This window comes from Crassostrea angulata, chromosome 6 (genome assembly GCF_025612915.1).
Source record: "Crassostrea angulata isolate pt1a10 chromosome 6, ASM2561291v2, whole genome shotgun sequence".
NCBI classification, from domain to species: domain Eukaryota; kingdom Metazoa; phylum Mollusca; class Bivalvia; order Ostreida; family Ostreidae; genus Magallana; species Magallana angulata.
Window position 1 is genome coordinate 31,938,086 of NC_069116.1, and position 13,872 is coordinate 31,951,957.

Below are 13,872 nucleotides of genomic sequence, written 5' to 3' on the forward strand. Positions count from 1 at the left end.
CACAAAATGGCTGACCGCTGATCGAAACGACATTTCGTTTTATTAAAAGGATTTTATCCAGTGCAACATGTAACTTGCACCATAGCCGAGTGGATATAGTGTCGGACTTGTGATCTGTACATCCCGAGTTCGAATCCCGCCTTCTGTTGTTACTTACTGAAATAATTATTTTAGATATTCATTTTTATCCCCAAACTGCAAATTTTTCGCTTATTTGACATTTGTACAGTTTATTTATTATTATATCTTTCCTTATCAAAAACTTTCCCGTTAATTTGAGTGACTTTTTTCAGGTGTGTTATTCCACCTTTATAATATGAAAAGGGGAAAATTATTCAAATTACTTGTTAAAAGCTTTAAGGGGTATTATCCATTCGAAGAGAAGTGTGCATGTTAGGTACTGTTACGAGCGAAAAAGTTGATGTTTGGAAGAAAACCTTACAAATTTCAATTCAGTTTGGATTGATAAAGGTGGTACACGTTAATTTGTGACGCTTCCATATTGTAAACCACATCCTATCGAAATAGACAATAAATCAAGATGTATAATTGTTTATTTTTTTTCCTTTAAAAATTGTTACCTAACAGCAGAACACAATGGGTTAGAGTTTTTTTTAATGATTTTTACATTTCCAACAAAATTTAAGAATTATTTTTGGTCAAATATTTAAAAAAAAAAAAATGAAAATTCTGAAACGGTGGGAGCGTTTGATAATGATATGTGATTTTATTCATATGAATTTCAACAGCTGTCTCTTACCATCTTAATCTGGGCAGAGATTCGGCTTGATTAAAGTGGGATAATAAACAACTTGTGTTTATCAGCATGTCAAGGATGAATCTTGTAATAATCTTTCTGTAAATTAATAATTTGGGGAATTGTAGGTTTTTCACCTAAGGGAGAGTTACGAGGCCATAAAGGATTCGCAGGTTATAAGCATAATCATATAAATGATATTTTGTATTTAACGAACATTTTACCAAAAACATGGTTTTTATTAGTGGATGTTTTGTTTGTTTTTATTCTAATACATAAATACAAAATATTCGTTAATCAATAAGAATTTAGATTACCATACAATGTTCGCAATAAACAGAATTAACCCCCCCCCCCCCCCAAAAAAAGAGAAAAAAATCAAAACATATTTCCTGACCCCCCCCCCCCCCCTTCAGGAAACCTGGAAAAATCTGGATCCGCGCATGAATAGTAATTAGTACTACGTATTGAATGCACCTTATCATCTTTAAAAAGCTCATGAAAACCTTGATCCTATCGATCGATAAGCGATACACCACGCACGCTCTATTGGTTTTGGGTTTACCTGGAAAATTTTCTTCCGGATAGACTGGAAATCATCGGTTTACGGAACGCAACAAATACATGTGAATACTTTTCATTACAAAGGTAAGAAATGGAAAGTGGGTGCAAATAAAATGTGCCATACTATATGCATAGTGTATTTTTTGGTTAACTTTCAGTTTGAATGAGTTATTTTACATATGTAAACGCAACATGCTTAAAGAATTGGAAAACATCCAAAGAAAAAAACCCAGCAAAGAACAATACATTCTTTAAATGACTTTTTTTTTCAAAGTTCCATTTTTATTAATAAATTGTATTTACACAATTAAAAGTATATAGGCATTATATCACATTTTCTAACTTTCATTTTTTAAAAATAAAGTATATAACTATAAAGAAAAGAATTGGTAAATTTCCAATTGAAGGACAAAGAACAAACACTCCTCTATATCACATGTTTGTTGTTTATCTGAATTACGATGGGGTGGATAGGGCAATACATGATTTCCAGTCCTTTAATAGCGTTTCTGTAAGAGGGGATGTGGGCTGATAACTTTCCTTTAGAAAGATAGATACATAAAACGAAATAACAAATAATATCGACTAGGGAAGCTTTGCACCATCCTTTTACGACCTATAATCTTAGCAGCACACAGAGCAAAAACTTCTCAGCCTCTATTCCGTCTGATGGCGGCGGGACTGCGCGTGGTCCGAGGCCCAGACTGGACCCTGGGGGACAGCGATGGTGGAGAGGGGCACCTAGGGACGGTGGTGGATGTACGGGAGAATGAGGCGGTGGTCGGTGTGGCGTGGGACGTCGGAAACACCACGACCTGTCGTATCGGAAAGGACCAGAACTACGATCTACGAGTGTTCGATAATGCGACCATCGGTAAGAAGTCTGAGTGTTACTATATTTAAAATAATATGGTGATATTAACGACTGAAGATAGTCCTTCCATAAATCTAAGCTTAACATGCAATGTGCTTTTGCGGATGCAAGCTTGATCTGAATCGTTAGAAAGTTTTGAAAAGTTACGATTGCAGTAGAGTTTTTTCCTCGAAAGGGGAAATTTAAAGGTTAAGCTTCGACTATGCAGTATATTTAATTCGATGAAAAGGGTAAAACTATGGTTTTGAAATAAAAAAAAACATGTACTTACATGTATTCAGTGTACCTTATAGTGAATGCCTCGATCAAGGGGATTTTTCTTTCTTCAGGAATTGTATTTAGGGAAAAGAAATGTTCGGAGTGTAGAGCAGAACCAATTTATGGCATGTGTTGGAAGTGTACAAGCTGCGGTGATGTCTGTATCTGCTCCGTATGTTACTTCAGAGACAAACACAGCACTGATCATGCGTTCATCAGATACACAACACCAAACAGTGAGGGGTCAGTGAAGTTAACCAAATTTTGTTACGAAATTAATCCAGATTTTTTTCTTCTTCTTTCTGTTTTTTATTTGGTTTTGTTTTTGTTTTGTTTTGTTTTGTTTGTTTGTTTGGTTTTTTGGGGGGTTGGAGTGGTGATTTTGTAGTGTAACCAAAAACGGGGGGCGGGGGGGGGGGGGTGGGTTCCAGATTTATTTTTGAAGGAAGATGTAATTTTTTTTAGCTCACCTGAACCGAAGGTTTAAGTGAGCTTTTCTGATCACCCGTTGTCCGTTGTCGGTCTGTCCGTCCATCTGTTAAGTTTTCACATTTATGACTTCTTTAAAACCAATTGGTCAAATTTAACCAAACTTAACACAAAGCATCATTATGGAAAGGAAATTTTTCAAATAAAATAGACAGCACAACCCTTTATAAAAAGGGGATAATTGCGAAACAGTGAAAATAAGGTGCTTGTCTTTAAAAATCTTCTTCTCAAGAACCACTGCACGAGAAATGCTAATATTTACACCAAAGCTTGCATACAATGCCATATATAGTGAAGACTTTAGATTTTTAAAAATCGTGACCCTCGAATTAAAACTGGGGCTCCAAAAGGGGTTTAAAGTTTAACATAAAAAATATATATGGAAAATGTTAAAAAATCTTCTTCTCAAGAACTACAATGCTGAGAGTACTATGCAAGCATCCTCCTATAATATAGATTTTAAATTGTTAAAATCGTAACCCCCGGACCTGTACTTTGGTCTAAGAAGGGTTCAAAGATTAACATATATATATATATATATATATATATATATATATATATATATATATATATATATATATATATATATATATATATAGGGAAATTTTTTAAAATCTTCTTCTCAAGAACTGAAAGCTACAATTTGTGAGATTACTATGCAAGCATCCTTAAAAAATTAGATTCATAAATGTTAAAACCGTGATCCCATGCCCTTATACTGGGCCCAAAAGAGGGGTTCAAGATTTAAACATACGGTACAAGGAAAAATACAGGGATAATGTTTAAAAATCTTATCAAGAACTACAATGCTACAATTTATTTAGATTACTGTGCAATCATCTTCAAATAATGTAGATTCTAGATTGTTGATATTGTAAACCCGGACTAATAATTTGGGTCCCAAGAGGGGTTCAAAGTTTTTCAAAGAAATATATAGCGAATATGTTTAAAAATGTTATCCTCAAGAACTACAATGCTACAATTACTGTCTATGCATGCATTCTTAGAAAGGTTAGATTCTAAATTGTTTAAATTGTGATCCAAGACAAATACAGGGCCCAAAGAGGGGTTCAATGTTTACCTATGAAATGTATTGCGAAAATATTAAAAAACTAAAATAAAATGATACAATGAACGGTTGCTCAGTTGAGCAATTTGGCCCATGGGCCTCTTGTTTTTTGTATGATTAGAAAAACTAGTGATAAAAAGAGTTATATGCATGTTGTTCGGCTCAAAAAGAATCCTTTCTATGGAAAAGGATGAAAGTTACATAAATGTTTTCTTTCATAGAGTGGAAGTTAAGAAGCGTTTCTCTAGCATGTCTTTGAGGTCCCTGGGAATGTACCCTGGTGCAATGGTTACTCGGAGAAAGCCTGACTGGGAATATGGAGATCAAGATGGTAACCGTATTTGTCAACAAATTATAATATTAACCTACATGTGTTTTGTTAAATGGTAACTATTACCCCATCCCCCACCCCCACCCCTCTCCCTTTTTGAGTTTTTTTTTGCGATTGAAACTTTTGAAGGTGGAGACGGTGCAGTGGGAACCGTTCGGGACATCCGAAGTTTTAAGAAAGACATGTCTCATCGCAATGCTGTGGCAGTCACGTGGCCATCCGGAAAATCGTACGTCTACCGCGTTGGATACAACGGGAAGATGGACCTTGTATGCAAAGAAGTGGCGAGAGGGTTTGAGTTTTATCGTGAACATCTTCCTGTTTTAGGCAAGACACTATTTTATTTAAAATATTATAATTTATGTTAAATCTATAAATTGAGTAGTCTGTTTCATATTGCATAACGCCCGCAATCCAAAGTGAATCTCACTTATATTGGATAAGTGTTGTCATATGTATTTTGTATACATTAAGGAAAAGCTTTTCAAAAGAGTACTGTTACTCAATACTGTTTACAGGGAAATATTCGCCCCCGTTTTATTTTCACCCCTTACACCCTCGTTTTTATCGGGCGAATTAAAGATTGGGCGAATTGCAATGTCTCAAATTATCTCTCTTATAACACAACTTTGTCTGGGCGAATTCAAGACACCGCTTGCAAGCTTAGAAGGACGAAAATAACACGTGGCGAAAATAACCCTGTATACTAGTAAACAGTATGTTGTTTAGCACAAATATTTAACCATCAACGAAGGTTTTGCCACAGAGTCATTTATAGGGTGGAATTTAATTAAGGAATAACGAATCTTTCTTTGAGTATTATGAGGTGATAATTCTGGTCCGGGCGTGATCAAATCCAATAAAGCCCGAAGGGCTTTATGATAGATTTGAGCACGCCCCGACCGAAATTATCACCTCATCATATTCAAAGAAATAGTATATTTATATAGTTTTAAACCATCGTACGATTAAATATTGATACTATATAGTAAGCAAACTCCGCTGGCGCCTCAATTTGGCGTCAGTCGAAGTTATGTGTTATATAGTACAAAATCGGTACGTCGTGTTATCACAGGCACAGACACTGGAAAATGTAAAAATATGTGTTTTTACAGCGCCCCTCTTTGAGATATATATGGTTAGACTGACTGACACTGGGTTAGCAAATTTGCACATTATAACGTAATTTTTCTTATATGTTTGCTCAATATGATCGGTTATATACTGGAATATACCAGATGTTGTTTAATTCCAAGTAAAGTTCTTTATGGCATCTGTAAATTGTCCGGAAAACCCTATAATGTAATCTGAATAGTTTTTTCTGGACTTAAGCGAGTCGCTACAAACCTACATGCGAATCCTATTATGTTGACGGATGAGCTATGGTTTATGATACGGTTTGATCTTATCGCTTGCAATAGAATCATCTTTATCGTCACAGATTCCAGTATGATTCAGGACATACCCAAGATGGCATCTACTACACGCGTCAAAATCGGGGACGAAGTTTGTATCACACTGTCTGTCAGAGAACTGAGAGAAGCACAGCAAAACTTTGGGGGATATCAGGACGAAATGGAAAGTGTATGTACATTTCAGCAGTTCAGAAGAGTACATGTAGTGCACAAAATGTTGAAAATGATAAAATCAAAGCTTTTTGTACAATCGTGTCCGTCTCAAGAAATTTTAAACCAATGTTTTGTTAAGGAGTACACATATATTTACTACATTTACATGTTGCTGTCTTTTATAGGTTATTGGTAAACGAGGGGTGATCGATGGATTCACTGATAGCGGCGGGATCCTTGTTAAATACCAAGAAAACCGATGGGTCTTTAACCCTAGAGCTCTCGGCAAAGTACGTTACAGCGAGGACCAACAGAAAATAACTTATAAATGATATCTAGATTCTTAAACCTTTGAAAAAATAATTACGTAAAACTATTTGATATGAAAAAGAAACTGTTTGGTTGAAATGTGGCAACCTTACTGACGAAATGAAGATAGGAATACTCTTTGCTTTAGATTTGGCATGCCACTGTTGGTGAAACTGTTCGTGTAAAGGATGAACAGCAAAAAGTTGAAGCCTTGCAGAAAGGGCATGGGGAATGGAACCCTAAAATGGCAAAGGTAAGTCCTTATTTTCTTTAAAGTATACATATTAAAACCACTCACTTTAAGAGCCGAAATTTAAAATCTGTTTGGTGTACTCTAGTTTTAACGTTAAGACATCTATTATTTGCAATTCTTACTTTGTTGTCTGTGATTAAAGGTTTTGGGAAAAGTCGGAAAAATTGCGAGAATCACTCCGAAAAAGGATGTAGTTGTCTCGTTTGGAAGGAAACACTGGGTGTTTAATATTGCTTGCTTGAGGCCGTGCCCCGGGGCCGAGGTTGACCAAATAGAGGAAGAAGATGATCTGTCCTTGTCCATTGGTACGAAAAATTTTTTAAACCAAGACTAGTACTATTATGTTACTCTTTTCTTTGTTCTTTTTTTTAAAATCTTTAATCTGTGATTTATGACATTAGAGGCTGTTAAAAGGATTATATACGCAGTTACATCGATCGACTTATGAGATGTTTAGAATTGAGGGTGTTTGTTTGGGCATTACGAAAACAAGGGATTCGTTTTATTGTATGTTGCCATCCAAAGATTTCAAAGTGAACATTATGATAGGGAGATTTGAACACTAAAAAGGTTTATTGCAGAAGAATTAAAAGCATACAATTATCTCTCTGCAATCCATGGGGTATTCGTGCAAAATGGTAATTATCATTTAAAGAATTTGAGTTAAAGAAGTTTTTTTGGTCTGCAGCACATGCTGGATTGACAAACGGGTTGGGGTTGCTATTAGAACAACTACGGATCCTTGCAGCAGCTCAGTCGACCAAGTTTTCACCCGAAAAGTTTCTTAAATTGGCGTCTGATGGAGACGACAAAGTGGTTTTACAAATGGTAAAAGGCGAACCAAACTTGGTAAGCTACGCCAAATATCCTTAAAAAAAAATTTCAAAAATTTATGATGAAAAAAAAATTCAAACTATTGAAAATCATCAAAGGACTTTGTACTTTTTTTTCTGTTATTAATAGTTCTTGAACAATAACGCGCACCAATCGATTTTAATGAACGTATTGTTTTAATGATATAGCACGTATTTCTTTTAAAACACGACCATTTGATTGATTAGTGTAACATGCGAATAAAAGGAACCACGGCATTGATTGTTGCTGCCTTTGAGGGGAGGGACGACGTCGTCAAGGTTTTGTTATCTAATGGAGCGAAACCAAACCTTACGGATGATAACGGAAACACAGCACTTCTTGCATCTGTTTCTGCGTGAGTGCATGTTTTTTGCGAAATCTACAAGAAAATCTTTAATATAATTTTAAAAAATCATAAAAACCCTCAATTTCAACTTAATTGCAGGGATAAAGTCAGTATCGTTCGAATCTTATTGCAAACCGGATGTGACGTAAACGCTGCAAACAAAGACCGAAGAACAGCGATTCACGTTGCAGCCAAGGCTGGTTTTGAAGAAGCAGCAAAACTTTTGTTAGCAAATAATTGTAGCGTAAACGTCAAGGTATTAATAAGTATGCAAATAAAATAATCAATAACTAAGGACGAATTTACATTGAACAATAATGTACACGTTCGAGAACTCATTTTTATTGTTCTTGGTTGTTTTTAAGTTATTGCCTCCATTTAACATATACAATTCTAATGTTAACCCGAAAAGAAAAGGTTTTGAAGTGAATTTTTTATTATTGGTGTTATCTTGTGTTGTTGTGGTCTGCTTATCAATATTACTCATTCATGATACTTAGTGATTGATATGAATGATTGTTCAATATTTATCAAGCTACATACCAACAAATATAATTTATGAACATTTTGCGATTTACGATCTGCGGATTTTTCATATCCCCAAAATACCGCAGAGAATAAACAACCACAGAAAATACTCGTTGTACGGTATACAAACCACAGACAAAAACAACAAAGAAGGATGTACATTGTATCTATGTATTGTTGTTATTCTTTTATCGCCATATTTTCCTCCCACTCAGTCCAATGTTTCATGTAGGACGCTGCAGAGAACACCCCCCTCCATGAGGCGATTGAGAACAGCCAGGATGCCATCATAGTTCTTCTTGCTGATGCTAAAGGCATTGATTTCAGGATTGTCAACAAGCTGGGTTTCAATGCTCTCATATTTGCCGCGCTCAAGGGAAATAAAACGTATGTAAAATGTATAATGATATTTCGGTTAATTTGCAAGACATACTAAGTATACATCAAACTTGATACACATGTATCACGAAGGAACTATATGACCCCTTTCGATTTTCAGATCATTAAGTCGTTCTAACAAAAAAAACATGGTAGACTCGATTATTGTGACCCCTCGCTATCGGACGAATTCTTTGCTTAAATTGACAGTCTGAAATCAAACATCAGTGGCCTCGGAAGCAAATTGAAAAGGGGGAGGGGCTAAAATCTTCACACCCCCCCCCCAGTTCCGACGCCTATGAAACTTGTAACACTGGAAATCATGTTGGGAGGCAATGCCCTTATAATATTGATTTTGAAATCATTCGGCTTAAGTTAAAAGACATAGAAAAAGTGTTGGGCCATACTGATTAGGGTTTTGGATAATGTCTTCACCATGACGTCAGAATAAATGCGTTGTTTTTCTAGTGCAGCAAATAAAGTTACAGCAAAATGCCCAGAATTGACTGATGAACCGGACTCGAAGAGCAACAACACAGCCCTCCATGTTGCTGCTGTGAACAACAGGACGGAAATAGCAACGATTCTGCTTGTGCAGGTAAGTTTCTCTTTATAGTTTTTAAAAGTCACGAGATCAAAAATCCACCAATCGAATGAAAGACAATTTGTAGAGAGAAATCATGCTTCTACTCATTCAAGACGTTTTCAAAACTCATTAGGGAAGAGCAGATACAGAAAAGACAAACAAAGATGGCCGTACACCCCTACACTTGGCTTGCATTGAGGCTTACTACGATATGGTCAAAATTCTCCTAGATCATAGTAAGTTTTATTTCTTTCTTTGAATTTAAAATTTCAATTAAATCTGCTTTTCTCTGTGCTCATTAATCGTATATTCGTTATATTTTCGTCAAGATGCTCGCGTTTCTCCCGCTGACAATGACGGCAACACTCCAATGCATTGCGCTCTTGGAGGTTCCAGATCCCAACCTTTGGTATTCACTTATCCATCAACAATAATCTTTATATATCTGTATAAGCAGTGAAAAACATATTTTGCAACATGCAATCAATGCTCGCGGATTGATAGTGAAATGTGATGCGAAATTTTAGCATTTTTGAGAGACCATTACCAGATTTATTTATTATAAACAACTTAGATATTTATATTTTTGTATTTTTTAATAGACAAAATCGATGAAAATCATATTGTATGATCATATTTCAGATTCTGATCTTGATGGGCCATCGCGTTCAGACGAAGACGGAGAGAGTCAAGATTGCGTGCATGCTGCTTGAATTTGGCGCCAAACTCGACCAGAGAAACAAAAAAGGCCAGCAGGCAATCGATCTTGCAGAAACTGACGTCAAATCAGCAGTACAACAACACGCTAATGACGTGTAAGTATTTGCAAAGGTTTGTAAAGGGGTTGTGGATTTAAGCATGAATTCGGGGATGGAGGGAACTCTTTTTTGCAAAAGTATTCATTCAATTGAGGTAATTTTTATCTTCAGTGCTGATCGTTAAGGGATGGTCGTTTTGATGGAACGATAAATATTTTTGGCTTAATAGGAACGTCAAGCTGCAATTCAATCAAAGTAAACCAGATTAAAAAAAAATCATGTAAATATACCAAGCATAGCAAATTAATACAGTAGCTAATTTTAAACATTGACAAGTAAACTTTAATGTTTTCCGAAAGATCTCAGAGGAGGAATAGAAGCCAAGGTCGCCAGAGACCCAGTTCTGGAAGACAGGAACGAGAAATGTTTAAACAGGAAATGGTCGTTCCCTGTTTCGTCTGCTTTCGTCAGACCGGAAGTGTTACCACAGCGCCGTGTGGACATAGATGTTTATGTCCGAACTGTAGTTTCCAGGTCGAGGAGTGTCCTGTTTGCTTGCAGACTATCGAGCGACGCTTGGACCCGCGTAAGTAATGCAAAAAAGATAAAGGACCGAAACTTGTATTTATGACAGATATAAATATTAAACAATAAACGATAATTTGTGGGAAAAAACTCGTAAGCTCTAATATCAGTAACACCAATTTGGTGTTTGTTTTTTAAGGGGAAATTAAATTTGAAAAATGTCACTGAAACTATAGGTGAAAATGTTTAAATGTTAATTAAATGTATTCACGTTAAATGTTAATTGTTTTTTCTTTTTAATATTTATTGTGCAGAGGGAAAGGATGTTCAGGTACTGAAATTGGATGACCTTTGCAAGGTTCAATGATTCATTAACCAGGGCGTTTCCATATCAGCGTTTCCTTAAACACATGACTGATGGCCGTTTTATTGGGATGCCGAATTGATACCGGTACTATCCGGACTTATTATATATATATATATATATATATATATATATATATATATATATATATATATATATATATATATATATATATATATATATATATATATATATGCATACTGCAGATCTACAAAATGTGATGAAAATATTTTTTCTTGTATTTCATTTGTGTGATTTTGATACGCCAAGATATAAATATAAAAAGGATGTAAAATAAACAATTTACATTCGATATGGCAATTTCATATTGTATATATTATGTATCACTATATATGGTGCAAGCGTACTAAAACTATAGTATTGTATTGACAGTTTTGTATTGTAATACCGGTATGTATGTTTTGTACAGTTTGTCTCAGTACTTGTCGGTTGTTTATTTTGTTAAGTTTTCATTAACAATTATGATTTTAACTAAAATGAATTGCTATGTTGGCAGATTTATTGAATAAATCTTCTTCAAACCTGTCGAGTTCTTAAGCGCGCAATATTACATTTGTTATCAATACAATATATAGATATGACATTCCTTCTTGGGTCGGACATGGGGCTGCCACATGCTTATATTCTTGTCGTAACAGGTAATGAATATCGATTGATCTTTAAATTAAGTCAATTTTATTCAAAGTCTTAGTGTGTTCTATAAGCAAGTCGGCAGCATTTACGACGTTAACCATTCCGCTAGATATTACGACACACTTGTTCTTCGTGACATTGAAATAATTTTTAATTTTGTTTATTTCTGCATGATAAGAATTAATACGTAATAGTATATATATGTATGAAAATAGAAGACAACTTACGCACCTGTTCATTGTACATTGTAAACATAGCGAAGTATTTTGACGAATTCCGCGATTGGGTCATTAAGAGGCCCAATTTCTATAGTAAAGTAAATTTAGTTAATGCAAGGCATCAGTTTGATGAAATATAAATAGAAGAGTTGAAATATTTGGAAACTCGCTCTAAAACTCAGTATCCACTGATCCCAAAGATGTGAATCATTCAACTATACTTTCATTTCTACATGGAAAAAAAAACATAATACTGCAACATTTGCAAATGCTGATGACTTGTACCTGTAGGTTTAGCGACCGCGACAGCCTATGTATCGGAGAGTGAGCTTTCTCAGTTCATGACCAACCTCTGGAACCAAGATGACAACCGAGCGAGTTCTCATTACGTCAGATACGACCTCCAAGGTCATTCTCATACAGGGCATTCGGGGGTCGATAACGCCCCAAATAAGTGAGTCACATTTTTCTTCAATTAAACCCAAACTAGTCTGAAATATCTGACGTTTTACTGACTGTTTTAAAAACATTTTGATATCAAAATCGTTAAAAATTGATATTACGCATATGCAAACATTTTATTTAAGATATAAAAATTTAAAAACCCAGTTTTATCAGTGAGTTACTTATTTAAAAAGTTGAGGGTGAAAGCATTTTCATTGTTTTTTTTTATTTTTTTAAAATTAAATCATTTAAGGTTTTTTGATTACGTAAACGAGGCTCACTTGTTCCATAAACCGACCTATTCTACGTTCATATCCCTGCTGAATAACTACCATTACATGACTGGGACCAGCGAATACCAGACGTCATCAGAGGATACTGAAGTCACGAGTTTTCTCTCTCAAATCTCGCAGACGAATGTCATCAAGCTAACACAACAGTTCTTGCATTCTAAAGGTCGCTATTTCTAGTTAGATATCTTAGTTTAGTTCTATCCTTTATTACAATACGTAATGATACGGGTAATACCATTTCAGGACTTCGTTGTGTGAATTAAGTTCTGGTCTTCATTTATAATACATGTACATGATGATACGGGTAACCATATTTGAGGACTTAACTGCGTAAATGTTCATTCTGAAACATCGCCTCCATTTATCTCCTTCTTTTATAGGGTATATCACAGGATCTATGTCGGATTTCTTGACCACTCTAAGAAAAATCTGGTTTGATTTTTACCCACGTTCCTCTCATACTACTCACTTGGACACAAGTGGGTTCGAACACGTATTTGTTGGTGAAACCACTAGTACAAAAGTAGACGGTTTCCACAACTGGATTCAATATTATCTGGAAGAAAAACGAGGAAATCTCAACTATCTCGGTTTTGTGTATACGAAACAGGTACTCAAAATGAAAACTGTAGTATGTCTTATTATTGACGATTTATTATGCATGGCTGTAATAACGTATAAATAATTTGACCTAAAATGATGAAAAATTAGAGCATTGTGGAACCGTAAATCTTTTTTCCAAAATTTCAGTTTTCGTTGCATTCATGGGCATCCCTAGTTGACCAGTTTACATTCTCAACTTCTTTTTTTGAATTTTTTTTCCATCAACAGTTCACTAATTTTCAGATAATACTTTTTAGTGATGAATCAATGGATATTTTAAAAACTTTTAATTACACAGCCCAGTATTGTGGGGACCCACTTCCTATGGCACAACAAAATTAAGAGCCTGAGTTCATTCATCGTTGGCTCTAGCCCAGAGTTTGACCTCGCTATGTACACCGCCTGCTTTTTCGCGCGCCGAGACGTTGATTGCAGATTTTCAATGGCAGGACACAACATGGACATCAAAAGCTACACTGTCCCGTTTGGTACCTACCATGATCTTGTAGCCACGGCGTATATTAATTAATTTATTCACTATCTTTTTAAAAAATGTTTTATTAACCCTGTGTTGCATCTTTACTTTGGTTAAAATAAAAATTGGTGTATGTGTACATGAATTTCAATTTGTATTTAGTCTCTTTCAAATTTACTATGCAAACGTGTACTGAAAGATACAGCCAAACTTCGTTATCTCGAACTAGATGGGACTGTTTAAAAACTTCGAAATATTTAAGATATCGAGGGTAAAATACTTTAAAATAAGTGGTTGGGACATAAATTACATCGACATATTGAAGTTCAACTGTATTTAAAATTCTTTCATAATGTTGGTCCTAATTTGCAGG

General features: G+C 35.1%; 2 protein-coding genes across 3 annotated transcripts; both read left to right on the forward strand.

Annotated features, from left to right (window-relative positions):
• Positions 1–1,291: 1,291 nt before the first annotated feature.
• Positions 1,292–11,358, forward strand: LOC128190589 (E3 ubiquitin-protein ligase MIB2-like). 2 transcript variants are annotated; one of them, XM_052862695.1, is made up of 19 exons: positions 1,292–1,405; positions 1,953–2,195; positions 2,525–2,696; positions 4,233–4,342; positions 4,472–4,669; positions 5,784–5,926; positions 6,096–6,200; positions 6,368–6,472; positions 6,615–6,777; positions 7,161–7,321; positions 7,534–7,682; positions 7,773–7,929; positions 8,434–8,588; positions 9,048–9,177; positions 9,299–9,401; positions 9,495–9,574; positions 9,808–9,980; positions 10,283–10,509; positions 10,763–11,358. In XM_052862695.1, exons 2-19 carry the CDS (start codon positions 1,991–1,993, stop codon positions 10,813–10,815), a joined length of 2,589 nt encoding a protein of 862 aa, XP_052718655.1. In that variant the 5' UTR covers positions 1,292–1,405; positions 1,953–1,990; the 3' UTR covers positions 10,816–11,358. The 2 variants fall into 2 exon arrangements, with proteins under 2 accessions (XP_052718655.1, XP_052718656.1); XM_052862696.1 differs by having other exon boundaries at positions 1,332–1,405; positions 1,950–2,195.
• Positions 11,359–11,380: 22 nt separating this feature from the next.
• LOC128190592 (uridylate-specific endoribonuclease D-like) lies at positions 11,381–13,638 on the forward strand. The gene is made up of 5 exons (XM_052862700.1): positions 11,381–11,471; positions 11,976–12,138; positions 12,382–12,584; positions 12,802–13,031; positions 13,323–13,638. Exons 1-5 carry the CDS (start codon positions 11,411–11,413, stop codon positions 13,551–13,553), a joined length of 888 nt encoding a protein of 295 aa, XP_052718660.1. The 5' UTR covers positions 11,381–11,410; the 3' UTR covers positions 13,554–13,638.
• Positions 13,639–13,872: the final 234 nt, after the last annotated feature.